A 27,751-nucleotide genomic window follows, 5' to 3' on the forward strand; every position below is an offset into this window, starting at 1 on the left:
CTCGGGCTGACCCACTGACCGCCCCTTTTCGCCCCTTGGGGCGGTCCAGGCGGCTGACTTCTCCCGTCCGCCAAAAATAAGGGCATCCATAGATATGCCTTAACCACTCGACGTTCATTTTTTTAAAAATTCGGATTGAAAAATCAGAGTCAAGCACACTCAAACCCAAAACATAGAGATGTTATCCTTGAAAGATGACTTTCAGGCTCTGAGAAAGATTTAAGCTGCATCCGATTCCAAGGCATCCAGGCATTCGCTATGAACACCTACGTTCCCACACCAGGACCCCCCCTCTCCCCCCCGCCCTTGGCTTTCGGGAAAGAGAGGCCTAAGCTGTCGGCGCAGAGTTGAGTTTACTGGGGCGCGACGTGGTTCGTTAAAGGCCCCCGGGAGCCGGGGGGAGCTGTAGGGGTAACCAGGAAGGGCTCTAGACGCTGTGGGCGCCGCGGTGTTCGGGAGTCCCCCTACCGGGGAGCGTGCCCCCCTTCGCCGGGCTCCTGGTGCTCTCCAGCCGCCGGCCCGCTCCCGGAAGCCGTGGCGGCTGATAACAAAGAGTCTGCCAGGCCGCCGCAGCCCGGGCTGTGGAACCCAGGAGCCGTCGCAACTGTTGGGTTGAGCGCAAGTCGGGCCATGAGTCCAGGTTCGCGGCGGTGAGGGGTGACGGCCGGCGGCTGAGGCGTTGGTGCGGGCCGAGAGGCCGGCGCCTCCTTCCTCGCCGCCCGCGGGAGCCAGGGTGCAGGTGCCTCTCATCTCCCACACGGGAGAGCGGCTTCACGACCTTTCGCCGGCGGCGCCTGGCCTTCAGCTGCAGGAGATCGAAGCTCAGCCCCGGCTACCAAACTCTGGATTTCTCTGCAGGACTCAGAGAGCACCGGGCTCTTCCCCTAGGTGTCCTGAAGCTTTGTGTGAAGAAGCTGAGGAAACCCGACGGTTTTTGCTTTTAACAAAAAGTTTTTATAAGTGTGCATTTTTAGAAATTTTTGCAGATTTTGAAGTACTTTCTACCTCTTCGCATCCTTTTTCTTGCCCCTGGAGCCTTTCCTCCTCAGCTATAAACATTTCTACTATTGAAGCAGACCAGGGATGAACGTTTTGTAATTGAAAGTGTAACTGTTAAAACCACATTGAGACAATAGTCAAGATGGACAAAAAGTCCTTTGAAACGGTGTTGGATGAAATTAGAAAGGTAATTGCACTTAATTTCTTAAACCAATCTATGAGCTACGAATTCTCGTAGTTAATTCTCTTTGAGGGACTGCGTGCAGACTGCAAAATGTGGGTTTTAGGATTGCGAAATTGATTGGAATTTTAACGTACACACACAGTATGGGAACTTGTAGTTTGATACGCTTCACCATACAAATAGAAATTAAGTTATGTTAATGCTTAACTTGACTATCAGTGCAGTATTGTGGAAATTATATTCAAAGAGTTCTCATTCCCAAGCCGGCTGTACAAATCTTTAAAAGCTCTGTACTTGTGGAGAAGTGATTTAATATTTCTGAACTGATCACCTCATCCTTCAGTAACCTAAAGACTGAAAACTGGAGGTAATACGTATAAAATTTCTTTAATGGTAGTTATTATGGCAAGTTTTTCAAATCTGAAGATAGGCACACTATGTGTTGCCTGGGCGGACAAAATTAATGTCCAAAAGGCCTCATGTTTTCAGGAGTGGGCTTCAATAACTTGAATTTCAAAACTTTTTCTTCCTGCTTTCCAAATTTTTGCTTCGTTTCGAGGCCATTGTATGTAACCTGCCTTCCAGAATGAACCAGACAGCAAAAAAATTTGGGATGTAGCCTTGAGCCTAATAAATACCTAAAGCACAAAAGTAAGAGGTTTACCTAATTAGAACTGGAAGGACTTTCTGTATCATTCTTATGCTAATACAGGGTGCTTTGCTTAGAATTTCAGGGTGATTATCTTGCCATTTCCAAACCTTTAAGACCCTTGATTGACAGGGAGGGATTTGTTACTTTAGACTTCAGCTTATGAAATTATTAATAAAATTGCCTGTGGGGGCCCCTAGGTGGCTCAGTTGGTTAAAGCGTCTGTCTTCAGCTCAGGTCGTGATCCCGAGGTCCTGGGATTGGGTCCTGCACCTGGCTCCCTGCTCAGCAGGGAGTCTTCTCCCTCTACGCTTCCCCCCTGCTTGTGATCGCGCGCTCTCTCTCTCTCTCTCAAATAAATAAAATCCTAAAAAAAAAAAACTTCAAAAAAATTGCCTGTGTATATGCCATTTTTCTGCATTGTCTATAAAGCAAAATGTTTTTCTTCATCCTTCATAAGACTTTTTTTCAAATTCATAGGTTATATTTATGTATTTGATGATATTGGCTGTTCTTTTTGAACAAAATTTCTGCTTTTGCAAATCAATTTGTGCAATTAAGATTTGCAATAAAGTGTCAGCTTGCCAACTCTATGTTTAAAATTTGTAACAATTTGTTCATGAGCTGATATTTAACTACTGTTTACGAGGAAATAATTTGTGTGTCCAAATAGACCAGTAGATTTCTACTTTTGGAAGCTATAGGATGCAATTTGTATATGCTCTCCCTTCTTGTTATGAAAAGATCACATAGTAAATGCTAGTGAGGGATGTAGGATGTTTTCCAGAGATGAAAGTCATACATGAGATAGCAGCTTACATTCTTATAAGTCCTTATTTCTGGTCTGCAGGCAAAATATCTCTTTTGCTTTCTGTGCCAAATAATTAGATACATTAGCATTGTCTTAGTCTGTTAAAATGGGATTAAAATGTAGGTGTATCTAAGTGAGAATTACTGGTTTTTTAAAAAATTGCTCTCAGACTTTGTAAATGTAAGTTGGTTTAAACCAGGTAATCACTCCCTGAGGGTTACATCTCAACAGTACATTCTCTAAAGTACATTATCCAAAATGCCATTCTCTCCCCCTCACCTCCCTTTTCAGTGAAAATTAAACTATTAAAATAACAGGCAACTTGGATGTATTTTTCAGTTAACCGGTCATATTTTTTCCTAGCAAAGTGATGTATATGCCAAGTACAAATAATTGTTTTGTAGTAAAACCAAAGGGATTAGTTGATTTTTAATGATTAGTAGTTATCAAATTATGATTGTTTCCATCTCTAAGCTCTGCAAGCAGTTCTAAGGAGAGCATATGTGATTTCATCTGGCTCCAGATAGTGCTGGGTCAAGGCCGCCGCCGTACTTCTCTCTGAACTTCCCATTGATAGGGGCCATGTAAGGAAAGAAACCATAATTTACTGAGTACTACTACTGTTATGTCAACTCTTGACTATTTTAATCTTAAGGTGGGTAGTGAATGGTGTTCACCTTTTATGGGTAAAAAGCTTCTCAGGGTAGTTAAAATGCCTTTCAGAGACCACACTGCCGGCACACAGATTGAATTGAGGGCCCTCTTTGGCTCCTTGGGTTCGTATATCCCAGTGGAAATACTTATCATTCACGTTTCTCTATTATAATGCACATAAAAGCTGCTCAGTAATTGATGAATGAGTCATGCCTGATATAATTAGTCTTCTTAAAAATGACAATTTGCTTGAAATTGGGATGTACTGAAACTAATTACATTTACAGGAATTCTATTTGTGATTTCTAGTAACCTCAAATCTTGTCTATTACAGTTCTGTTCCTTTTCTTGTAGGAGTGAGTAGGGAGGCCCGGAGGTTTTCCTGCTGTCTCAGTGTATCCCTTAACAGCATGGAACCTGGAAAGGTAGAATGTCATGTCACCATAGTGACTTTAGCTGCCTCTGTGTGCTGGGGCTGAGGAAGGTCTGCCATGTTGAATTGCTTAGGTAGTTTTGATAATATGCATATTACTGTTGCTTACATATATTAATGCTCTTTTTCTGTGTTTTTTTAGGCTGTTCTGACAGAGTACAAATTAAAAGCAATTGAGTATGTGCATGGATATTTCTCTAGTGAACAGGTATTTGTTCTATTTAAGCAAAACCTTTTTTTTACTCTGATGTTCTAGTTAAAGTCTATTTACCTGCTGGTCAGGTTCAGAATTGCTTTTACTTTGTTGCTATACTTATTCAGAAACGTTAGAAGTTTTTGATATTGATAGAAAACTTTGCAGAATTTATAGTTCAAGTATTTTATAAACATAGCTACTTTCACTGCAATATCATTTGTTAATATGATTTTAAAATGCAGTGTCCAAGAAAAGCATATTTATCATTCTGGGCACAATATCATAAATTTATAAACTTCTAATGGTAAACATACCTAAATTTGTACAGAATTTATAAATCAGTAATAACAAAATTCACTACACATTAAAAAAGAAAACTTGAACAAATGGTGCATTATGGTTCTTATATGAAGCCGCTACGTAAAAATTTTAGCCATAAGAAAAGAAAATATAGTGTCTAATAAGTAGTTTCTGTCGCTGCCAGAAGAGTAATGTTTTAAAGTTTAGTGAAAACTCACCCAACTTCAGGGGGAATTAGCTAATTAAAAACAATATGTATGCATAAGCATGCCTACATACAACATACAGACCAGATTTCTGAGGAATATTTAGAAAATACTCGATAGAGAAATAGGGCGGAAAGAGAAACGTGTATCTGGAGAAGAGTTCTGGGGAAGGGTAGGAATGTGGAGAGGGTAGACAGTGGATGAATCTGTAGGTGGAGTTAGTAAATGCTCCAACTTTTTCTCAAGACTCTTCAAACTTGAACTTTGAATAATAACTTTAAGCCTGTAGAAAGTTCTGACTGCTAAATCCTTAAAAGCTACTTCATGATTTGTATGTCTTGCTGCCTATTTAATCAGTGTTTTTCGGCTGTCCCGTTACTTTTCAAAATCACCTTATGCTTAATTTATATGTTTTGAAAAGATTTATAATGTCTCATAGGTAACAACTTCCCTTTCCTTCTTTTGTGTGTGTGTGTGTGTGTGTGTGTGTGTGTGTGTGTGTATGTGTGAAATTTTGTAGAAAACTTCCCTTAGTGGTTATTCCACTTGCTAAACTCAAAGCTTCTTTCTAAGTATGACCTGCTAAGCCTACTTACTGTATTGAAGGTTTTTCTTCCTATATCAGACATAGAGTTGGTAACTTTTTTTGGTTGGTAAAGTAGCAGGTAGCATTTACTATAAGGAAAACCATTATTCTCATGAAAATGAGGCAAGTACACGTAATACCCATTTGTAATTTATGCATCACTGTATAAGGAGTAAAAACTATTTTTACTCTTCTTTGTATACTATTCTAGTCTCTAGCATTAATTTTGCTTTGTAGAATAATTGAAACCTTAACACATTTTCAGGAAGTTACAGTAAAAGAATTCATTAACCCAGATTTCCTTACCCTCTCTTCTTTGAGTCATTCTTTTTTTTCCTTTTGGAGTTCCTTTGGAGGCAGTGAACAGGGTGGTGGTGACTACGCAGGGACTTAACTGCTATGACCTTGATGCCCTCCTTACCTCTCACTAGCGATTTCACAGGATCTCCCTCATTCATTTGAAGTTCGCTGGTGGTGGTGGGAGAGCCTGGCTAACTGTGCTCTCAAAATGACCTACTTACTGTTTAGAAGCTGCTGGAGTAAGTCATGGTGATTCTTAAATTTTTAGGGAGGAGATCTGTAGTGTAAATACGAGTACTGTGCCCTTCAGACTCAAGGAAAAGAGTAGGAGATAGTGGACCTACACTAATCCACACCACTGAACACCCTTTTGTGATTGATTACAAGTGTCGCTCTCTGCTAAATTTTTAAAGTTTTCCATTTGTAATAATAGCTTTATGTTTCTAAACTGACATTTTATCTCTATCTAATACTTTCTCGATCTTCCTTTTCTTTAGGTACTTTGTTTTTCCTGTACCTTATACTTTCCATTTATTTCTATACCAGCGCTGCCCCAGACTCTGTGATGATGGAAATGTTCTCTTTCTGCACTATCCATTGTAGTAGCTATCTACTTCTTACAGCTATTGAGCATTTAAACTGTGGTTTGTGCCAGTAAGGAACTGAGTAGTATTTCAAAGTCCTGAAACAAATCTTGTGGAAATGTTTGCAAACACATTTCGTTAGAGCTAAAGTAATTCTTTGCTTTCAGGTGGTTGATTTACTGAGATACTTCTCCTGGGCTGAGCCTCAGTTAAAGGCAATGAAAGCATTACAGCATGTAAGTAACTTATTTTTCTTTATAGTGTAGAATTTAAGTATTTTGAATTCTCCCCTTGTTTTCTATAATTGATCTCAAGTTGTAATTTGTTTGCATTAGAAAAACTGATCCTAAATTTTATTATACTTTGATTAATCAAATAATTACTAAAAAATTAAGAATTCCCAAACTGATTTAAATTGTATGTATTGTACTGCTAAATTGTACACCATAGGATCCTAATTGGCAGATTGGAAGAGAAAATATTTATAGGGAGGGAGAGCATAGAATTTGAATTCTTAAGTGTTTTTATGTACTTCTATTTTTTTATATCTTTATCCTCTTGTGTTTAGTCTTAGAACAATAGTCAAATGAGTTTATATTTACGTTTTTTAGACCAGCACTGTCCAAATGAACTTTTAGCAATGACAGAAATGTTTTATATCTGCTATCCAATATGGTAACCACTAGCTACACATAGCTTTTGAGCATTTAAATGTGTCTAGTCTGCCTGTGGAACTGTATTTTTAATTTTATTTAATTTTAATTTAAACAGGCACATGTGCCTAGTGGCTACTGTTAGCACAGCCTAAATTAACAGAGACATTTAAGTCAAACAGTATCTGTCTACATAGGATTTTCCTTGGATTATCAGGGATGGATAGCCTTAAGGGAATCTACAGATCCTTAGCTTCCTAAACTAATTTGCCGAAGAAAGTGGCTGGATCTGTTAGTGCTTCCCCTCTTTAGCAATTCGTTTTTTTCAACTCTACAAAAAAAAGGTTATCTTACCCACCCACCCATCACTCTTTTCCCAAGGACCAAAGAGACCATGTAATCTCCTGAGAGGGAGGGCAAAGCAGAGAACTTCTGTAAGAAATACTGATGGGGACCTCTCTTTATTTTATCAAGACAACAAACTCATGACAAAGCTCTGAGGCCTGCTTGCTTGTCCACCTACTTTAGAATTAAAATTCAGAAGTGAAAAGGTTAGCATGAGCACAACTTATAAGTCAACCTTTGGTGACAAACTAAGTCTGATTTGGTGGTTTTCACACTGAAGACTAACCTCGACAATTAGGTTATGCAGTAGACATTTTCATAAGTGAGATAAATGAGTAGTTCCAAAGTTTTTACAAATATATAATAAACGGAATATAAATCAATTTTTTGTAAGTATTTAAACTTGTGGTACAGTTTTTAGATGTCAATTTAAAAACTTGCAAAGGGGTGTGTAGTTTTACCAATTCTTTTGGTGCTACCTGAATAAAATTGTCTGAACAGCATTGCTCTAAGTTTTAGGAGTCTATTGGGTATTGATTCTAAATGATCTTCTTCCATTGACTTTGCTTTTGAATTTCCTCCGCTATTAACATAAATCTGTAAATTGGCAGAACCTTATCTTCAAAACCAGAAGTACCCTAGTCAAATTATAGAACATTGCACACAGTCTTCCAGTGTCACAGTTCATGTTAATATAATAAGACTTTTAAGAAAGTTCTACAGTAAAGAATGTTGTTTAACTCATCTTTTCCCTACCTGAGGTGACTGTAGTACCCTTTTTTAGTAACACTATTCACCATAGACCTCACTTTAGGAAGCCCTGACTACAGAATGCTTAGCACTCTAAGGAATGTAATTTTTTCTAACTTTTTGAGCAATGTATCTCCCATATTTACAAATACCCCTTTTTTAGAACCTTTCTGAGGAAAGCAGTACATGTAAATATTTTTCTTCTATAAATAAATACATTGAGAGACATTGATAAAAAAAGCACATAGGGGAACTTAGATCTTCAACTGAAATAGTTACATTGAAAAAGTCTAAGGTTAATTCACATGGTTGTTAGGCCTTGTTTTTGAATAAGCAGTTTCACTTCAAATACTTAAATATTAAGAACATTTAACTGTGTTTCCCCCAAAATAGCAATCTCTGGCATGAAAATTTCTCATGTTGAAAATAAAATTATTTTTTATATTAATAGAAAATGGTGGCTGTTCACCCAGCAGAAGTGGTCAATATACTCAATTGTTTCACCTTCAGTAAAGACAAGCTAGTTGCTCTTGAACTGTTAGCTTCGTGAGTATTTCTTTTTACTTTATTGGAGAAAGTTTGGAAGACTTTTTAAATGTTTTTTAACTCAGTGTGTATTAATGTCTCAGAATTATATTAGTAAATGGAACTCTAATAAAATCTGTGAAAGGGTAGACTGAATTATTATATCTAAATATCTAGGGGCATCTGGGCGGCTTGGTTGGGCGTCCAGCTCTTGATTTCGGCTCAGGTCATGATCTCAGGGTCATGAGATCGAGCCCCGCCTGGGGCTCCACTCTGGGTGTAGAGCCTGCTTAAAGATTTTCTCTCTCCCTCTCCCCCTCTCCACCCCCCCCCACTTGCACATGCTCTCTCTAAGGGAAAAATAAATAAATAGATATCTAGTGTACTTATTACAAATGGTTACAACTTAAAAATAACCAGGCATACTGAGATTATTTATTTGATTTGTCTTCATTTCAGTGACTTCCATTGCTTTCCGACTCTCAGTAGTTTGAAAGGCTCATTGAGAAAGCCATTGGTTTTATAGTTAGGTTCTGATACATGTACTTACTCTTTCTGGACCTTATTTTCCTCGGTTATAAAGTTAAGGATCTCACCTACTTAATAGCAGATGTGAGTTTTATTTATTTATTTTTTAAGATTTTATTTATTTGACAGAGAGAGACACAGCAAGAACGGGAACACAAGCAGGGGAAATGGGAGAGGGAGAAGCAGTCTTCCCGCGGAGCAGGGAGCCCGATGCGGGGCTCCATCCCAGGACCCTGGGATCATGACCTGAGCCGAAGGGAGATACTTAATGACTGAGCCTCCCAGGCACCCCACATACGTGAACTTTAAATTCTAGAAGATCTGTGAAAACACTAAGCATAGCACTTAATAAATGATCATAATGAATGTAAGCTCAAAGAGAAAAAGGGCCTGCTCTTCTGTGTTATGGAAGAGTCTGTAGATTGCTGTTTATTGAGAGCACATGCATTTTTAAGTCCTTTATATGTCTATAGATGTCTGCAAAAATACAAAGTTAAAGCATACGGTAAAACTTCATTTTTAGATTAACCATTATTTTTATGCGTTTGGCACATGGCTTTTTTTCTGTTGCCCTAGATCTCTTACTACTCATTGAGAGGGTATATTTTCAAGAATCTCAAAATAGTGATTTTTATTCATAGAACTACTTCACTACTTTTAGGTAACCAGATGAACCTCAGTTCAGTTATATTTATCATTTTTATAAAAATATGGTTTACATTCACCAATTAAAACTAAATCACTTTTCTCCATTTGTCATTGGGGGAAAGGTTACTCAGGTATGGTTGTTTGGTAAAGGTTGTTGGCATTTGTATGTATGTCCAGGTTCTTAAATCAAAAGCTAAATTGCATTTTCTTGGTAGAAACATTGTTGATGCACAGAATTCTCGTCCCATCGAAGATTTATTCAGGATAAATATGTCTGAGAAGAAACGGTGCAAGAGAGTACTTGAACAGGTAATTTTCCCAAGATTGCTATATAAGTAGAACATTAGGTTTTTCTGAATGTTGATGAAGGAAGAAAAGTACCAGTCTCACTTCTGTGTTAACTGTGATGAATAACCTGACAGCTCTTGTGCCATGGGTCAGGATGGCATCCCTGCGGTCCATGGAGGACAGGAGCTGGGCGAGGGGGCTTCTGGGGGATGAGGAAATGGCTTGAGAGTGAGACGCCAGTTGGCTCCTCAGCTTCAGCCTCAGTGGGTGTTTATTCTCGGGCCCTTGGTAGCTTTGCCATGGCTCCAAGTTTTTGCCTTTAATCCTATGTATTTAGGAATGTGACAGAAAAAAAAATTTTTTTTATTTTGTTTTGTCATCAGTCTTACTACGTTAGTCAAATTTGTCAGAGATGGATAATAAAGCAAAATTCCAGTCTACTAATTCAAAATCTCTAAGAATGGGAGGAGTAGTATTTACCTAAACCTGTTTGACTTGAGTTGTCATTTAAGGTAGTTATTTCTTAGGATTGTGATGGCTGGAAACAGAATTAATGATTAGAAACCTGCTTGAGGAAGATGCATACTGCTCTCCTGGGGCCTTGCAGCCTAAGCGCATTTAATCCTTGCACTGTCTGCTAAGCTCAGGGGTAGCAGAGAACTTGGCTTACTCATGAGGTCTGTTGTAGCAGAAGCAAGATCTGAGCCCACATTTCTTTACTTTAGTAAGTTCTCCATTGGTTTTCTTGACTAAATTCTTTAAGGCACCATGCATTTACTGCTGTTGTTTTCTTCCTTATAAAGCATTCTGATCATGTCAGAAATAATTTGGTCCTGAGTATTTTCCTTCTCAGAAATAATGTGGTCCTGAGTATTCTGTGGAATAGGATCTCTGGTCAGTGTAACTTAGTACAACTTTTCTGGAGGGTAAACTTGAAGAGCCTTAAAATGTTCATGTCTTTTGATCCAGAAAATTCTATTTCTAGGAATTTATTCTAAGGAAAGAAATAGAAATATACTAATTTGTATGTAAGGGTATTTAACTCTGGTACTATTTATAATAACCAAAAATTGAGATAATTTTTAGGTTTGGGTGTTTAGTAGGTGACTGGACTATATAGCTAATTATGTGTGTTTGAATGAATTTATAAAACCAATATATCTCTATAACAAACGTGAATGAATTTATAAAACCAATATATTTCTACAATAAAATACATGACATCCTGCATACTTCTAAAATATAGCTATATATAGCTTCATATCCCTATAGCATAATATAGATCTGTTGGAATATACATCACCTAATGTAGTGTTTTTCATTCAATATTTATTGAGTATGAACTCAATATTTGTTAGTGTACCATTGTAGAAGCTGAGAATGCAATAATAAATAAGCTAGAACATCCCTCAACATGTCTCATAATTATGTAATGCTATGTTGAATACAGTATACCTAAATAACTCTTGCTTTTTCAACAGTGCAGCTCTTTGGATACCCAGTGTCCCATGTTATTTGTTTGTTTTTCTCCACTAAGTTCTAAACTTCTTCAAATCAGAGTCCCTGTATCTTTCATCTGTTGCTCTCCTTGTCTTGCCTGTAACATGAGTTTGGTGTTTATACAGTTGGACGACAGTATTTCTTGGTTTAGAGAAATGGGACATACCAAATAGTAAATGAACTTGTTTGCACACAATTTGCAAAATCTGCTGTGGAGATATCTTTGTATAGGAGTCTATTAGTTGTGGCTAACAGAAAACTAATTAAAAACATTATGTTACCACTTTAATAATTCCATTTAAATAAAGTGATTTTACTTATGAATTTTGGTCATGTTCACTACTGTAAGTGCTAATGAATTCATGAACAGATTAATATGATGCTATTCTTGATTCATATTTTTAATAGGGCCTCCAAATATCCAGAATACTTAACCTGTGAGTTATTTTTATTTTTTATATATTTATTTATTTATTACCACCCTCTTGTTTTTTGTTACAGGCTTTCAAGGGGGGCTGCAAAGCTCCTCATGCTATGATATCTTCTTGTGGAACGATCCCAGGAAATCCATATCCCAAAGGAAAACCTAGTCGCATAAATGGCATTTTCCCAGTAAGCATATGTTTGTGGCTATGAGAAACTTCTTATGGCTTACTATGAAATTTAGCATAGTTATGATATTTAAAGAAAATGCCAGTTGATGATGCTTCTTCCAGGGAAAGGAATTTTATTACATCAGCAGCTTAATTCATGGGTTCAACACTGATCAAAAGTTCATGTATAAACTACATTAAAGTATTTGTGTAAGATGTACAGAAGAACAAGACAAATAGAAAAGAGGATGATTTTGTTTTGTTTTTCCAAGTATTTTAGAAGCACTGCTTTGCACTTAGTAAAGGAGCGTTTCTCAAACTCTCAGTGTTCCTCAGACAGTTTCACAGTTGAATATGTTTGAGAAATCGTGTGCAGTGTTTCCTTCTTGGACAGTCACATTGCATGATAAAGGTTCTGAAAAGTCCTGAAGGAAAGAAACCTGTTTCTATACCATCCACAAACGTCTTTGTAAAATTATCTTTGCAAAGAGTGCCATATTTTTATTGCAGTGTAACAAGTAACCCTAAAACTCAGTGGATTAAAACTAAACATTATCTTACACAGTTTCTATGAATCTGGAACCTGGGAGTGGCTTAGGTTGGATTTGGCTCAGCGTTTCTTATGAGATTGCAGTCATCTGGGGGCTTGAGTAGAGCTTGAGACTATACTCCCAAGGGGGCTCAGGTACATGCCAGGCAAGTTAGTGTTGGTGGTGGGCAGGGGGTCTTTGTTCCTCACAGTAAGGCCCTGCCCGTAGTGCTGCTTGAATACCTCAGGACATGCAGCTGACTTCCACCAGAGCAAATAGTCCAGGAGAAGGCAAGTGCAAGCTGTGTTGTCTCTTGTGACTTAGTCTTGAAGTCAAATGCCATCATTTCTGGAATATCCTATTTATTATGCAGGTTAGCACTGTTCTTTCTGGAAGGGGACTTCACAAGGGCATGTAGGAGGTGAGGATGTCTGGGGGCCATCTTGGAAGTTGGCTTCCCTACTAGTATGTACTATTTAGGCACATGCTCTTAGGAGGACACATTGTAGTGGTCTGTCCACTTATACTGATCTGTTAATAATAGTCTTGAATGAGGTCTCATTTATTCTTATATAATATGAACTACCTCATTTAATGCTTATAGAAAACATTTTTTTTGTCATCTATTTTTAACTGTAATATAGGTACTCTTTTTGATTCTTTGACCGTTATACATACTGGTGCATTGGAAGTCTGTTTCTGGTCGCTCCTATGGTGCAGGGGAAAAAATTAAAACCTACATTATCCTGCTCTTCTGTCATCCCCATGTGTGTGGTGTACTTTTTTCTGAGTTCCTCTGTACATGTTGTGAGGGTTCTCTGGCAGAGGAAGGTTGAGGACCTTAGCAGGGTCTTACAGCCAAGACAGGACTGGATCTAGAATGCAGATCCTTTAACTCTTACCAAGTTAAGTCCTTTTCTTCCTTGTAATACAGTGAGGGTTTTGTTTTGTTTTGTTTCTCCTCTGGTTTTGTTTTTTTTAAGTCTCAATTATCTTTCTTTCTTTTTATTTATTTATTTATTTAAATAGGGAACCCCCTTGAAAAAAGATGGTGAAGAATGTACTAATGAAGGCAAAGGAATAGCTGCACGGATTCTTGGACCGTCTAAACCGGTATGTTTAAAGAATAAATGATGACACGGCCCTTAACTCGTACATGTAGTTTTCTGTCTGTTCACAGCATACAGCATCAGTTCTGTTTTCCTGTTGTGAAATTTGAGGTATACTAGAAACTCTAGTAAAGTGAATAGTCTAGGGACCTATCGCATAATTAGTTAACAGTGTCCATGGCCCTTCTGAGGTTTCATGTTTTATTTTAAAGTGAGACCAGTCCAATTGTTTTGTTCCGTTTTGTTTTTCCCCATCCCTGTTCAGCTGTTCCCTTGAAGGTATGGAGTATGGAGAGTTCTCTTTAAGGTTGTGGTTTGGCCAAATTAGTATTAATAGTAGTGAATCAAGAGTGGAGCCCGGAGGTTGAGAGTATTTTGAAGGGAGTGATCATGATTGGTTAGGATATCAGCTGAACCCAAAGACAGCCCTGTAGGTTGAAACATTGTTCGAGCTGAAGTGGGAGAGGCCTGTCACAGCCGCCTTGCAGCCCCTTAGAAGTACAGCATCTGGCTTAACTTCAGAGACCTCTGGTTCTCCAGAGACCAATTCTTGGGATGCTTTTGTTACTTACATAGTTCTGTCAACTACAAAATAAAAGATTTGTGGATTTCAAAGGCAAAAAGACTAAGATACTGAATTCATAATCCCAGTCTGCATTCTACTCAAGTTGTCAAGAGTGCTGAATGCTGAATATAGGACTTTGTTCTTCCAAGGAGAAAAGAGGGTAAGAATGGTAGGATGAATCTCTGATGAATTTTGGAGGCTGTTGGAAGTTCTTGGGTAGTCAGGGTTCCTAAACCTCGCAGATTTCTTGTGTTACAAAAGAGGAGGTAAAAATTCTTAGATTAACTTTGGCTCAGTCAGAGAGGAGTTTGCTATTTAGGATAAGGTCTGACCCTTCGTTGGAGATGATTTAATACTGAAATTAAAAATAAACCCCTCCACAGCAGTCTTTGGCAGGATCTGCCTTTGGAATTTATAGGAACCACATTTATTAAAGCAAAGACATTTCCCTCACTTGTGCCATGTATTAGGCCAGTAGCATTTGATATGCTGGAGCATTTTTAGCCTCTAACGACTAAATATTTCAAAAGACAAGTTGTATTTTGTTTGCAGGGAGATTGCTTAGTTTTCTTCTAACTGCTCCACTTCCCCCTCATCTAGCCTCCTTCAACGTACAATCCACATAAGCCTGTTCCTTACCCAATACCTCCATGCCGGCCACATGCAACCATTGCACCAAGTAAGCAGTTCATTCTTGTTCTACTTTTTTTCTTTTTGCTCTTTATTAAGTTGAAGGTAAATGTTGTTATATCTACTTGGGAAAATTGGAGCACTTGTGAAATATGCTCTGCTGAGTTTAATTTTGCCCATGGTGGGCTACACAGTCTCCTGGTCTACAGCAGTGCAGGAGACAGAGTTTAGTTTAGGGTATTTGCCTTTTGATAAATTCATTATAGATTCTTTTTAATCATTATTATGCGTTTTTGCTTTAGTAAATCATCATGAATCCCATTTCAGTAGTTGGGGTTCAAAGGTATCCTCAGTACATCTCACTTAAAAAGGTCAACTGTATGTGATTGACAGAAAAGGCAGATAATTGAAGTATTGCAGGGTCTCCCTGCCCTGCCATTCAGCGAGCTGATGTCTGGAACGAGCATGCAGTGGGAAGTCAGAATCTTCAGCTGTCTCACTTGATCTCAGCTTTGTCCTTACACTAGACCCAAACCTCTGTGTAAAATGCAACTCTATCATATTAGCAGTTTTAAAAATTAGATAGCTCTGTTGATATGGTTTGAACTCTTGGCCATAGAATGATACTAAATTTTTTTTCTCTATAATTTTATTTTAGGTGCTTATAACAATGCAGGTCTCGTACCATTAGCCAACGTCATAGCTCCGGGTGTACCCCCTCCACCTCCATATACTCCTAATCCAGTAGGAACAGGTAAAATCATGTTGTTATGGAATGCTAAAAGTAAAAACTTACAGACGTACACTTAGAGGGGACAGTTGTTTGATATGGTGTGTCCTAGTGGGGAAAGGAACTCCCGAGCCTGACGATGGATCTGAGTGTGATATACAGGCTCCACTAGAACGGCCTTGGCCCACCTGTGTGAACATGAGCAGCTTGTAGGCAGAGGAACCATTTCTCATGAGCAGGAAACTTGGATAGGCTATGGAAAAGTACAACTGACTTGATGAGTATTACCATTAGGACAGATAACTCCTACTGTCGGAGGAAAGGCCTATGCTCACAGGGGCTTAAGCTTTCCCCTGCATGCTTCAGTTCAGCATTCTCCTTTGGGTCTGTTGGGAACATGGGATTTTTAGCTTACGTTTTCATTTGTGTGTCTTTTACAAAAATTTAATTTTTATTTCAGTTAGGTATTGTTTATTTGACTCTTCTGAGTTTTAGGTCTTGCCTAGGAAACCCTTCCCCATCCCGACAGGATGAAAATGTCATCTGTATCCTCTAATTACTTTTATGGGGATTTTTTTTTTTTAATGTATAGCTTTTAATCCACTCACCATCTATTTCTAGATATGTATAGGGTAGGGATAGAACTTAATTTTTTTTTTCTGCCCTTCCCAGAGACTCGGTTACTTGATAGCCATTATTAACAAATCCTTACTAGCCAGAGTGGTTCTGTTGTTTGAAGCTGGGTACTCCGATGAGAGTTGCTAAACAGTTTTCCCCAAAATTACTGTTTTATTTCTTAACCCTTGTTTATGGTACCTTTAGCCCTTCGAGTTTTACGTTTTTGCGTAGAGAAAGAGAGGCTATGAAAGAAAAGCTGGAACTGTTTTATCTTGTTTTAGATCTTAACTCTTAACCCTAGGGAGTCCTGGTAACCTGGATCTTGTAAGGCCCTTACTGTGTCTGGAATCTATTTTCATATAGGGGTGAATAGAGGTTCATCTTAATTTTTTTCCAGATGGTAGCCTGTCAGGCCAGCACCATTTATTAACTCATCTGTTTTCCCCACTGGTCTAAAGGGCCGCATTTGTCTTAAGTTTTCATATACACACATGGTTCTAATTCTGGGTTCTTTATTCTGTTCCAATCTAGTTATTTCATGTTATGATGATATATTGATTTGACTAGCAGATTTATAGTGTGTTCTGATATCTAGTAAGGCTAGCTTTTTCTCTTAAACTATAGTTTCTATTTTTCTTACTATATTTGGAAATTTTTTTTTCCATCTGAACTTTTAAGATTATGTAGGTAAGAACAGCTGAATTTATGTATGTATATATATATAGTTACATATTATATATTAGTTACATTATTACACTAATATATAATATAATATGTAATATGTGTAGTTATATGTATTAATTTGGGGAGATGTGACATTCTTATGATATTAAGTCTTACTCTTCAATCATGTGTCTGCTTTATATTATGTCAGGTGGTAGTGATTTTCCCCCAGGACTTGTTTTATCTGTTTCAAGAAGATGTTACGGTTTTCTTTATGTGGGTTCTTTGCCATGGGATTATCTCTAGGGACTTTAGAGGTATTTTTCATCAAAATTACAAATGGAATATTTCATTTCTAGGTGCTTGTTACTAATTACTTATTCTACTTTTTTTTTAGTCTCTTAAGTTTTCTAGGTATAAAAAAATGAGCTGTGTTGTACTTTACTATATTTCTTTTTTGCCTGGTCTTACTGGGTGTTAATACTGTCCTAACCTTTTTGTTTTCATTTTATATAAGTATTTTGCTTTTATCTTTACTTTCAGTTTTTATTTGAGTTTTATTTATTTGGTGGGTTAGTTGGTTTATAGATTATATATATAGCTGGATTCTGAGTTTTAAACCAGTGGGCCGGGGCAGGGAGAGACTTAATAGGAATTTTCAGTCATCATAAAAATAGCATATTTGTTCTTAGTCTGTCCATTTTATTTCTGTATTCATTATTCTCTTATCCCAGTTTTTCATTTTCCTTACTTTTGTTTACTTGTATTAGTCAAATTGCTGTTTTATTTTTAACAACTCTTCCTCCTTGCCCCACTCCAACTTAGAAATGTTATTTTTAATACTGCTAAGGATTGCCTTCATATATATATATATATATATATATTTTTTTTTTTTACCATCATATTCTTAATGGTTGTCGGTACACAAAAACTAAAAAAAGCTGCTCCGTACTCCACTGACTTCCATTCTCACTCTTCTTTTTTGTTGATTTGTGTGTTTTGTCGGAATACCATGCGTGTTTTCTTCTGCACCTCTGAACTTCTGGCTTCTTACTTTTTCCTCTGTTCTTTGATACCCTGTCCTGATATGCTCATTCTGCTTTTCTTTTAGTAGAAAATTTCTGTAAGCAGTTTTTTCAAAAGGGCACATGTACAGAGTTGTAGATGAGAAACCCAATTCCGGTTAATTTTCTTTTCTTTATTAGAACCTTGGTCTCTTCCTATAAGCTTACAAAGAAAATACTCCCTATCTTTAGAGTTGAGAAATGTTTTTAATCCTGGAGTTTGGCTATTTCACCAGGATGTCCAGATGTGGATGTTAGCATTAATCTTTCATGAAATTCTGTAAGCTCTTTGGATATGAAAACTCAGTTATTGCTTTTTATCTGGTCTTTTTTTCTACCTCTGGTACTCTTATTTTGCACTATATTTGCCTTCTAAGTCTCTTACCTATTCATGTATGGAATCCTCTATTTTTTTTTTATTTTTGCCATTTTAAATGTGATTTTATTGTTTTTCTTATTTTCAGCTCAGTAATTTAGCTTTCATAGTATTATCTCTAATCTTTACCGTTCTTTGCATTTATGTATTTGGAGTCAGGTTTTTATATCTAAAGTCTTCATCTCCTCTGCTTGTATTTTTTTGCATATTATGTGTGTATGTGTTCTTAATTTGCATTACAAGGTTTTACACTTCTTTTTCTTTCATTGAATCTTTGTTGATAGACACCATATGTTTTGGTTGTTTATTTGCACCAAGTTCCTTAGACAAGCTATGATCTTTCTTTTTTTTTTTCTTTTATAAGACTTTTTGTTTATTCATGAGAGACAGAGAGAGAGAGAGAGAGGCAGAGGGAGAAGCAGGCTCCCAAGGAGCAGGGAGCCCAATGCGGAACCCGATCTCAGGACTCCGGGATCATGACCTGAGCTGAAGGCAGACGCTCAACCATCTGAGCCACCCAGGCGCCCAAGCTATGATCTTTCTTTGCTCACTGTGTCAGGGCTTGTAGATTCTTTCTGCACCTCATACCTGTCCCATTGTTGGTTTCTTGGGCAGTTATTGTCAAGCCATGAGAGGTAATTTTTTTCCCTTTGTATCTTTGCCTGATGGTCTAGTTAGGTCCTTCCATGGAGGGTAGGGAGGAGTGTGCTTTTGGTGTCGGTATCACAGGCTTCGAGTCAGCCTCCACTGGCGTTGTTCTCAGCAGCTCCTAGCAAAGGATCTTTTCCAGAAATGACTGCAACAGGAAGTCAGGGCCCCTTTCTTTCTGTTTGCTTGGATCATCGCATGGCCTGCGAGATTGGTTCCTCGGGTGGCAGTGGATTCTGCACTCAACATCCGCCTCCCACCTCCAAGTCTCCCTGCTGTTGAAGTGACTGTCAGTTTAGCCAGTAACGGTGCTCCTTCTCTGCATTCCAGCTGTAGGCTACACTTTATCCTAGGTGGCACACTCAGGCCATCCTTTCCAGAAAGTGTTCCTAAATATATCTGTAAAATAACAATGCTTATTTAAAACCTCCTAAGTTGTGGCTTAGTTGGTTGAGCATCCGACTCTTGGTTTTGGCTCAGGTCATAATCTCATGACTCGTGGGATCGAGCCCCATCCCGTCGAGGGCTAGCATCTGCTTCCTTCTTCTCCCTCTTCCTCTGCCCCTTCCCTGCCTTGCAGTCTCTAAAATATGTAAATAAAATCTTTAAAAAAATAGAGTAAAATAAAACCTGGTAAGTTAAAGAGAAGGGGGTGTGGGAATCAGTGGCTTGTAATGCTGTCAGTCTTCATATAGTGACTACTGGTATCTTTATTTATTTCCTTTTTGTTTCCATAGGCATACACTGTTTTCCCTAACATAGCGTGCATGCATATCCTGAGTTTTTCTTTTTTTTTGACACCAATCTTTGGTTATTATGGTGATGATTAATTTGAATAAAACTTGAAATCAAACTTTTATTTATTTTCATATAGAAAATGAAGACCTTTCCAATCAGTCAAAACCTACACAGAATCAAAGTAAGTGTCCACTTTGCTGCAGATATAGCTGAAGTCTGTCCTGGTTGTCTGCTCTGTTATTCACTGAGAACAATTTGAATTGAATGTATTTGGAATCTATGCTTTGGGGAAAGTTCCTAGTTAAAGAATTTAATCAATACTTGCTAAAAGTGGCTTGATAGTGGTACATTATGTATACACAGAATGAAATGCACATATTAACTGAATTTAAAATTAGCCATTTGCCTTTGTGTTTTATATGAAAAACTTGCAATATAATCCAAGTGCTATATGGCATTACATCCACATTCAGTTTACATTATGTGATATTAGAAGCCTCATTTTTATTTTGATATAAACACGTAAGATCCTTTTTCCTAAATGCTGTTTCAAGTACTAGTTTTAGAGTTAATTATTTTCATAAGTATTGGGAGTAGCATAGCTTAATGTAGAAAAAAAAAATAAGGGGTGCCTAAGCAGAAAGTGGAATTGAAAAAGGAAGATGAGGGGAGCCTGGGTGGCTCAGTCAGTTAAGCGTCTCTCAGTTTCACTTCAGGGCTTGATCTTAGGGGCTTGAGTTCAAGCCCCGTGCTGGGCTCCATGCTGGGCTCCATGCTGGGCTCCATGCTGGGCGTGGAGCCTACTTTAAAAACAAGAAGGGAGAGGGAGGGAGAGAGGGAGGGAGGACAGGAAGATGAAAGGAGGTGATGTTCGTAATGCCTGCAGATGGCAGCAGTGCTGCAACATTTTATTTTTCTTCTAGTTGAGGATCTTTGTGGTCAGGAAGGAGCTGTGTGCTGATAGGAGACAAAGCCTGAGCTCAGTTCTTGTGTAGCAAAGTAGCACATCATCACAGTGCATAGTTAGGAGTCTTAGTGGGAATTCTGTTCCCTGAGCAGGGTGCCTAACAGTGATTTTTTGCTGGTGGTTTCTAAAGGATGTAGTATAATGGGCTGGAAAAAAACACTGAGATGTCAGGACATCATTTGCTTACCCTGCCTACCTTTGTGACCATGTCATTTAACTTCTATGGAAAGGAGGTTGAGGAAGCTTGAGCCTTTATGCTCAGCTTCATTAATCTGTTTCTGAAGGGAGTAACAGGTTAAGTGTCATAAGAACCATCATTAGGAATAGCATACTTTGTTTTCCTATGCTGTTATGTTAGCATGATTAAGATTTTATTTTCCTTTTGAACCATATCAAGAAACAAAAAGATAAACTAGTATAATGGTTAAGGATATGGGTCTGTCAGACCAGGGTTCAAATTTTGGTTGACCTTTTTTAAAATTATTACTGTGACAAGACCTCACTTAATGAGATCTACCTTCTTAAATTTTTAAGTACACGATATAGAATTGTTAACTGTAGATACGGTGTCATACAGCAGATCTCTGGAACTTATTTACCTTGCATAACTGAAACTTGATACCCTTTGAATGCCACTGAATAGCTGGATGATCTTCTAACAAGTTGCTTTAACCACATATAAACACATAAGATCCTTTTTCCTAAATGCTATTTCAAATACTAGTTTTAGAGTTAATTATTTTTAAGTTTTAGATTTAATATTTATGGGGTTGTTTGTACCTAACCCAGAGGGTTACCTGGGGACAAATGAAATGATAGGCATAAAGTACTTAGCACAGCATCTGACAGATAATGTTTTATGGTTATCAACCAAATTACATGGCAGGAAAGTCATATTTATCATGGTATGTTTTGGGTTTTTTCGATTTGTTGTTGTTTTATTGCATCTTAACTGTAGGCCCTGTGTATGGTTAACAGTGCATGGCTTTTGCTTTATTATATAAGAAGATCTTCAACAGAGACTGCTTGTAAAGAATGCTATGGGACAGCCTGGTCTGACCTTGTGACTTGTCATTCACTACACGGTCTTCAGCATGTAGTTACATAAGATAGTGAATTCGCAAATATTTCCCAACCAGTGTTGACCCTAATAAATTTTTAGTACATTATTTACGAACACAAAACTAGGTATATATCATTTGTGCTTCTAGTTCTTGTTAAACAAATGCAAACAAAAGTACAAATCCATTTTCATATGTTATCTAAATTTAAAAATCTAGTTTTATTTTCTTGAAACTAAATTACTGCTAATGACATGAATATTAGACTTCAGGCCTTTTGAGTTTGAAGTTCATGTATTTCTATATTACGGTTTGTCAATTCTGCCATCTTTCTTTTCTAAACTACCATAAAATTTGTTCAGCCCAGTATAGCACCTTTTGGGCATCTCTTAGTACAAATAGATGATGTATATGCTGTTTTCTTCCATTTTCCTGTGGTCCCTTCCCCACCATGATTAACACTGTGCATTGCTTCATTGATCCTGTCAGCTTCCTTATGCAAAGTCTTTATTATGCATAAGTTTAGAAACTTAAGTCTTAGCCCATGAAAATAACTTTCACATGATTATCACTGCAAAAGGAACATTCTCTGTTTACAAGTGAAATACTTTGATATGAATATGGCGGCAGATGATAGTTGTCATTGTGACTTTAGGTACCTAAGTCATGCTTTCCATTTGACACCAACAAGATTTTCATCAAAGGCTAACATTGGCACTAAAGTGATTCAGAGGAAACACAAATCATCCCCCCAAATACTTAAAGTAATTATTCAGAGAGTTTATGAGAATAAAAATACTGTAGCAAACTCTAGTGGAATTCTTGACAATAAGTCCTGGATGGGTTTGGTAACCATAGTTGAGGTCATGCTGATACATCCAGTGGGGCAAACACTCATTAAATACACAGGTGCCATGCACAGTGCTAGGTGCTAAGGCTCTAAAGAGGAATTAGACATGGCTTTTTCCCCTAAGGGAACTCCTCGGACAAGGCAAGTAGCATTTGAGGTTGAGATTGTGTTGAGGAGGCAGTATGAGAAAATGGGAAAAAAAGCTCTATAGACCATAAACTGGAATATCAAGTTCACCTCACAGAGTGGCCGTAATACTGGAGAAATAGGCATGAATCCTGGGAGGCCCACTGTGACCAAAGAGGAAAGTGATGTCCTGAAAGCTCTTAAGAGGGGGAAATGACTTGTTTTATTATTCTAGGGAAGTGGTTTGAGAGAATGAAAGCTAAAGTCGGTACACCAACACTAATCACAATTAAATTTTTAATTTTTAAAAATTAGGAAAATACAAAAGTAAAGTTTGCTAACTTCTCAAGGCTTCCTCACTGTGCATTGGAGGGCTCTTCTAAGCAGAGTCTAGAAGACAACTGGCTCTACCTGAGGCTCCATAGGGAAAATCAGGGTCATGGAATCTAGCAACGTGTACACTGCAGTAGCCTATTATACCTGTTGCTGATTTTCTTCATGTTTGTCAAATGTTACAAAAATGTGGACTCATTCCTTTTGGATTAAACTTTGACATTTCAGCGTGGTGATATTCTTGCCTTTCTCTCCCAACCCCCCCCCATAGCATTTTCTACTCCAGCAAGTCAGCTCTTCTCTCCTCATGGTTCCAATCCTTCAACACCTGCTGTGACGCCCGTCCCTACCGCATCCCCAGTCAAGGCAGTAAACCATCCGTCAGCATCAGTAACTGCTACCATTTCCGGGCTGAACATGGCGAATACTGTCCTTCCGGTCTTCCCAGGGCAGGTCTCCTCGGCCATACATACGCCTCAGCCATCAACGCCAAATCCAACGGTTATCAGAACCCCTTCCTTGCCTGCCGCGCCTGTTACTTCTGCCCACAGTACAACATCAGCCCCTGTCCCGTCGGTTTTTTCTGGCCTGGTTCCCCTGCCAGGTCCTTCCGCGCCTCCTGTCCCAGCCCCTCAGGCGACATCCACACCTCGGGCTACTCCTGCTTCCAATGAAACATTTGCTTCGACCTCCGCCGCTTTCACTGGCCTCCCCTTTTCTGCCACCTCTACTGCTGCTTCTGCCAACAATGCCAATTCTGCTTCACTGTCGTCAGTGTTTGCAGGTCTGCCCTTGCCCTTAACGCCGTCATCCCAAGGTGTGACCAACCCGGCTCCGTCTGTCATTGCCGGGGGCTCTGCTCCCAGTGTGGCCTGTCCACTCGGTGTCAATAATCCTCTTCTGTCTGCTTTAAAAGGCTTTCTGACATCAAATGATACCAGCTTAATCAGCTCATCTGCTCTGTCCTCTGCTGTTACAAGCGGGCTGGCTTCACTGTCTTCTCTTACTAATCAGAGCTCTGATTCGCCGGCCTCGGGCTCTAACAAGTGCTATGCCCTGCCGGCCATTCCCGGCCCGCCGAGATCTTCCACGCCCGGGCTGGCCATGTTCCCGAGCCTGCCCTCCACCGTGGCGAACTCCGCTTCCACCCCATCGACTTTGCCCGCACCTTCTCCGCTGGTGACGCCTGCGTCGTGTGCCGCTGCAGCGCCGGTCAGCTGTGGTTCGTCCGCCGCCCTCCTGCACGGCCCCCACGCGACTAACTCGGAGCTGCACGTCGCGTCCGCGCCCGCCGTCACAGCCGGCCCTGTGCTGATCAAAACTGAGCCCACGAGCCCCACCCCCTCCGCCTTCAAAGGCCCCGCTCCTTCCGCGAATCCCTCTCCTGGCGCTTTAGGTCTGTCGGGGACGTTGGGCCGCGCGTACACGTCCGCCTCGGTGCCCATCACTTTGTCGACTTGCCTTAATCCTGCGCTGTCCGGCCTCTCCAGTCTGACGACTCCCCTGAATGTGTCGAACCCCCTTTCCTCCATCGCCCTGCCGCCGCACGCTTCCTCCGCCCCCATCACTCCGGTGTTCACTGCTCTGCCTCCTTTCACGTCTTTGACCAATAATTTCCCTTTAAGCGGCAACCCGCCTCTTAACCCGTCAGCGGCTCTGCCAGGGTCATTAATAGCAGCCACCTCATCTGCCGCGGTCACGTCCGCACCCGTCCCCCCTCCGAGTTCCACCGCGGCCGTGCTCTCGGGGCTCTCGGCCTCGGCACCGGCCTCCGGCTCGGCGGCGCCTTTCCCCCTCAACCTGTCCACCGCCGTCCCCTCCCTCTTCTCCGTCACGCAGGGACCCCTGCCCTCTTCAAACCCCTCCTACCCCGGCTTTTCCGTCTCCAACACCCCCAGCGTCGCCCCCGCCCTGCCCTCGTTCCCGGGGCTGCAGCCGCCGGCCACGGTGGCGGCGGTCCCAGCGCTGCCCGTCGTGGCCACGACCCCGTCGCCAGCTCCCGTCCTCCCGGGATTCGCGTCCGCCTTCAGCTCCAATTTCAACTCTGCTCTCGTTGCACAAGCCGGGTATGTGGATACTTTGGAGATAGGATATGATCATTCCTGACCTACCTTGTAGTCCCTAGTCTTAAGTCATTCCGGTGAGTCTAATCTGATCGTTGGGTGGTGCTAAATTATATTTTTCTGGGCTGAAACTTCAATACTCAAAAAACACGTGTAGCTCTTCAGCCGTGTTAAGTATATCTAATACTAATACCTGCTCAGGTTATTTTAGTATTCGGTAATTTCTCCTTATTATAAAGCAGCAGGAAGTATTACAGGCAAAACAGACTTTATTACCTTCAGGATAATATACTTTATAATAGTAAATTTTATGTTAGTGAGTGGCTGACTTTTATGGTTCCTTCCAATGCGGAAGTTTAAAGTTTGTTTTACATCTCAACAAGGTAGTTTTTGACAAATACAGAGGCAGTAGGTTTTGTGTTACTTGCATTTTGACCTGTTCTGTCTATTGTTTTAGCTTATCATCTGGCCTTCAAGCTGCAGGCAGTTCTGTTTTTCCAGGCCTTCTGTCCCTCCCCGGTATTCCAGGGTTCTCCCAGAACCCTTCACAGTCCTCCTTGCAAGAATTACAGCATAATGCCGCTGCGCAGTCGGCCTTGTTACAGCAGGTAAGCAGGCAAGGTCGGGCAGAAATTAAATGGAAACATACACGCATAGCTTCTGTCCTGACAACCGTGTAATGCCAATGATGATAGGCCAACATTGGCAAAAATCTTCTCTGAGAAGAGTGTCCGGGGAGTTTAGGGTTAATCTCCCCAAATCTGCAGATTATGCTTGTTTTCCTTCAGAAAGCTAACAAAGGTGGTGGAATGTATTCATCTGTATGAATTGTTTTTCCTGCTTACAGACTTTCAAATCTTAGTTTGGAGATTTTACAAATGGAATCTTTACACATGGCAGTTATATTTGAGCTGGGTTTTTTTTGTAATTTAAGCTAACATAATGGACTTTAATTAAGTCATGTTTTCTCTAGAAAACCCATTAACCTTTTTTGAAAGAATATTAAGTATTTTAATGGCATTTCTCTTGGCCTCCACCATCTGAAGAATTTTGAATGTTTCTTAAAAATTTCAGGAGACTATGAAGACTTATCTTGCCCCAACATTTTCTCTTTTCTTTCCTATTCTAAATATCTGTAGTGTGGTACAGGCAAAAGCAAGTACCAACTTGATTGAATTTGGCCCTCTGCTAACCTGCACGTTCTTCTTTCTATCAGGTCCACTCAGCTTCGGCTCTGGAAAGCTATTCAGCTCAGCCAGATGGGTTTCCTAGTTACCCTTCAACACCAGGAACACCGTTTTCGTTGCAACCAGGCTTGTCTCAAAGTGGGTGGCAGTGAATAGATTTTAATTTGTATTCTCCTTTGGAGCAACATCAAAAATGCCTAAGGACTGCCGTGAACAATCTGACTAATGTGAAGTTGGCTAAAAGTCAGAAAATGAGAATGAGGATAATCCTGGGGAAATTAGGATAAGAGTTTAAAACATGGCGATTGCATTTTTAATGGTTTTAAGTATGAACACCCCCCTGTGTAAATAGGCTGATAATGAATTGTACGGAGAATAGTATTAAAAAGGTGTTCGGGGACTTTTCACCTTCCACCCATGAAATTTTGAGTCGTGTATGTGATCTCTGTAGGAAGAATACTAAAGAGGAGGTTGAACTCTTTATAGCCGAATACAGCCTTAAATCTACTTGTATAGCATCCACTGACCGAAGTAGTAGTTGTGCCTCAGACTTTTGGGTTGCATTTGGCCCTGGGGGCATGACTGCCCTTGGTGTGCACGAGTGGTTCCTATTAGCATCCTTGGAACTCAATACTCCGTACGTATCCACAGAAGGGAGCTTGAGACCCACAGTTCTTTCTAATTTCTGACATTTATGCTCATACATATACTGCTGAATTTAACTTAATATAGTTCAGGTAAGTGAAAATGGTGCTTAATATAGTCTTTAGGATGACTTTCAGGTGTTTTCGACTAAAAATATATCCAAAATGACTTTCTTACAGAAATGAAAGTAAGGCTTATGATAATTTGCCTTCAAAACTCATTTCTTAATCTCAGCAGTATCCAAATGGGTGAGGAACATTTGACTGACTCTTGGGCCACCTCTATTACTCATTGTACTCTGGAAGCTCTTGGTGAATGTTTACAATCATGGGATGTAGTGTTTCTATTTGTACTTAAAGCCCAACGCTTATCTGAAAGAATGACATGACAACAAATAGAGAAGACTTGCTCCGTTAGTAACCATGCAGTGTGTACTCTATTTAAGGATCTGTGGTAGTATATAACATGATTGAATGTCATTAATTAAGTCTTAAGAACTGCCACATTCGGGGGGACGGGGAGTAGGGAGAATGATTTTCAATCCTGTGATGAAAAGTGTAAACTATAGAATCTACTGTAGTACATTTCAGCATCTAGAAGTTTTACTTTTATAAAGATGGTGTCTGGAAGATGTTGCTAATGTATTTTCCTTCAACACGGGGAACAAACTTTTTAAGTATATTAATAAATATTCCTGTATGGTTAGTTTTTAACAATTTTTTAAAATAAACTTTATGGATATGACAAATATCTTACAAGTGTTTTATTAAGTGCTTCGAGAGGCTTTTTAATTTTTCACATATGCTAATACATAGAACATTTTTGTTTGTCCAAATTCAGTTGAAACTCAATTGCTCATTCCTTTATATATTATCTTACATGAAACTTATAACGAACACTTGAAACAGACTATTTATGCCTTTAATTATCTGCAAACACAGAATGTAACTGCATAGTTAATCCAATGCCAGTTGCTGGAAGTTGTCATTTGTTCTTTTTTAAGTCTACACTTATAAAACCTTTTAAAGATTGTGTTGTATATATATGTTGACCATTCACTCAAGACAAATTAATGAGTAATCTTTCTCTAGTGATACTGCTACAAGGTTTAGTTTT

At 39.3% G+C, this 27,751-nt stretch overlaps 1 protein-coding gene across 1 annotated transcript; it reads left to right on the forward strand.

Annotated features, from left to right (window-relative positions):
- The first annotated feature begins 321 nt into the window (after positions 1-321).
- On the forward strand, positions 322-27,385 carry PROSER1 (proline and serine rich 1). The gene is made up of 13 exons (XM_025874996.2): positions 322-1,186; positions 3,873-3,938; positions 6,070-6,138; positions 8,102-8,196; positions 9,567-9,660; positions 11,641-11,751; positions 13,292-13,375; positions 14,537-14,615; positions 15,225-15,320; positions 19,540-19,584; positions 23,012-24,806; positions 25,261-25,411; positions 26,020-27,385. The coding sequence occupies exons 1-13, from the start codon at positions 1,142-1,144 to the stop codon at positions 26,140-26,142; spliced, it is 2,853 nt and encodes a 950-aa protein (XP_025730781.1). The 5' UTR covers positions 322-1,141; the 3' UTR covers positions 26,143-27,385.
- The last annotated feature ends 366 nt before the right edge of the window (positions 27,386-27,751 follow it).

The sequence above is a fragment of the Callorhinus ursinus genome, unplaced genomic scaffold (genome assembly GCF_003265705.2).
Source record: "Callorhinus ursinus isolate GAN/ISIS: 27379988/994484 unplaced genomic scaffold, GSC_fseal_2.0 scaffold7, whole genome shotgun sequence".
NCBI lineage: Eukaryota > Metazoa > Chordata > Mammalia > Carnivora > Otariidae > Callorhinus > Callorhinus ursinus.

Coding starts and splice junctions, on each gene's coding strand:
- PROSER1 (XM_025874996.2), top strand. CDS start 1,142: ATGGACAAAAAGTCCTTTGAAACGGTGTTGGATGAAATTAGAAAG. Junction 13,376..14,536: donor TTCTTGGACCGTCTAAACCG/GTATGTTTAAAG, acceptor CCCCTCATCTAG/CCTCCTTCAACGTACAATCC. Junction 24,807..25,260: donor GCTCTCGTTGCACAAGCCGG/GTATGTGGATAC, acceptor CTATTGTTTTAG/CTTATCATCTGGCCTTCAAG.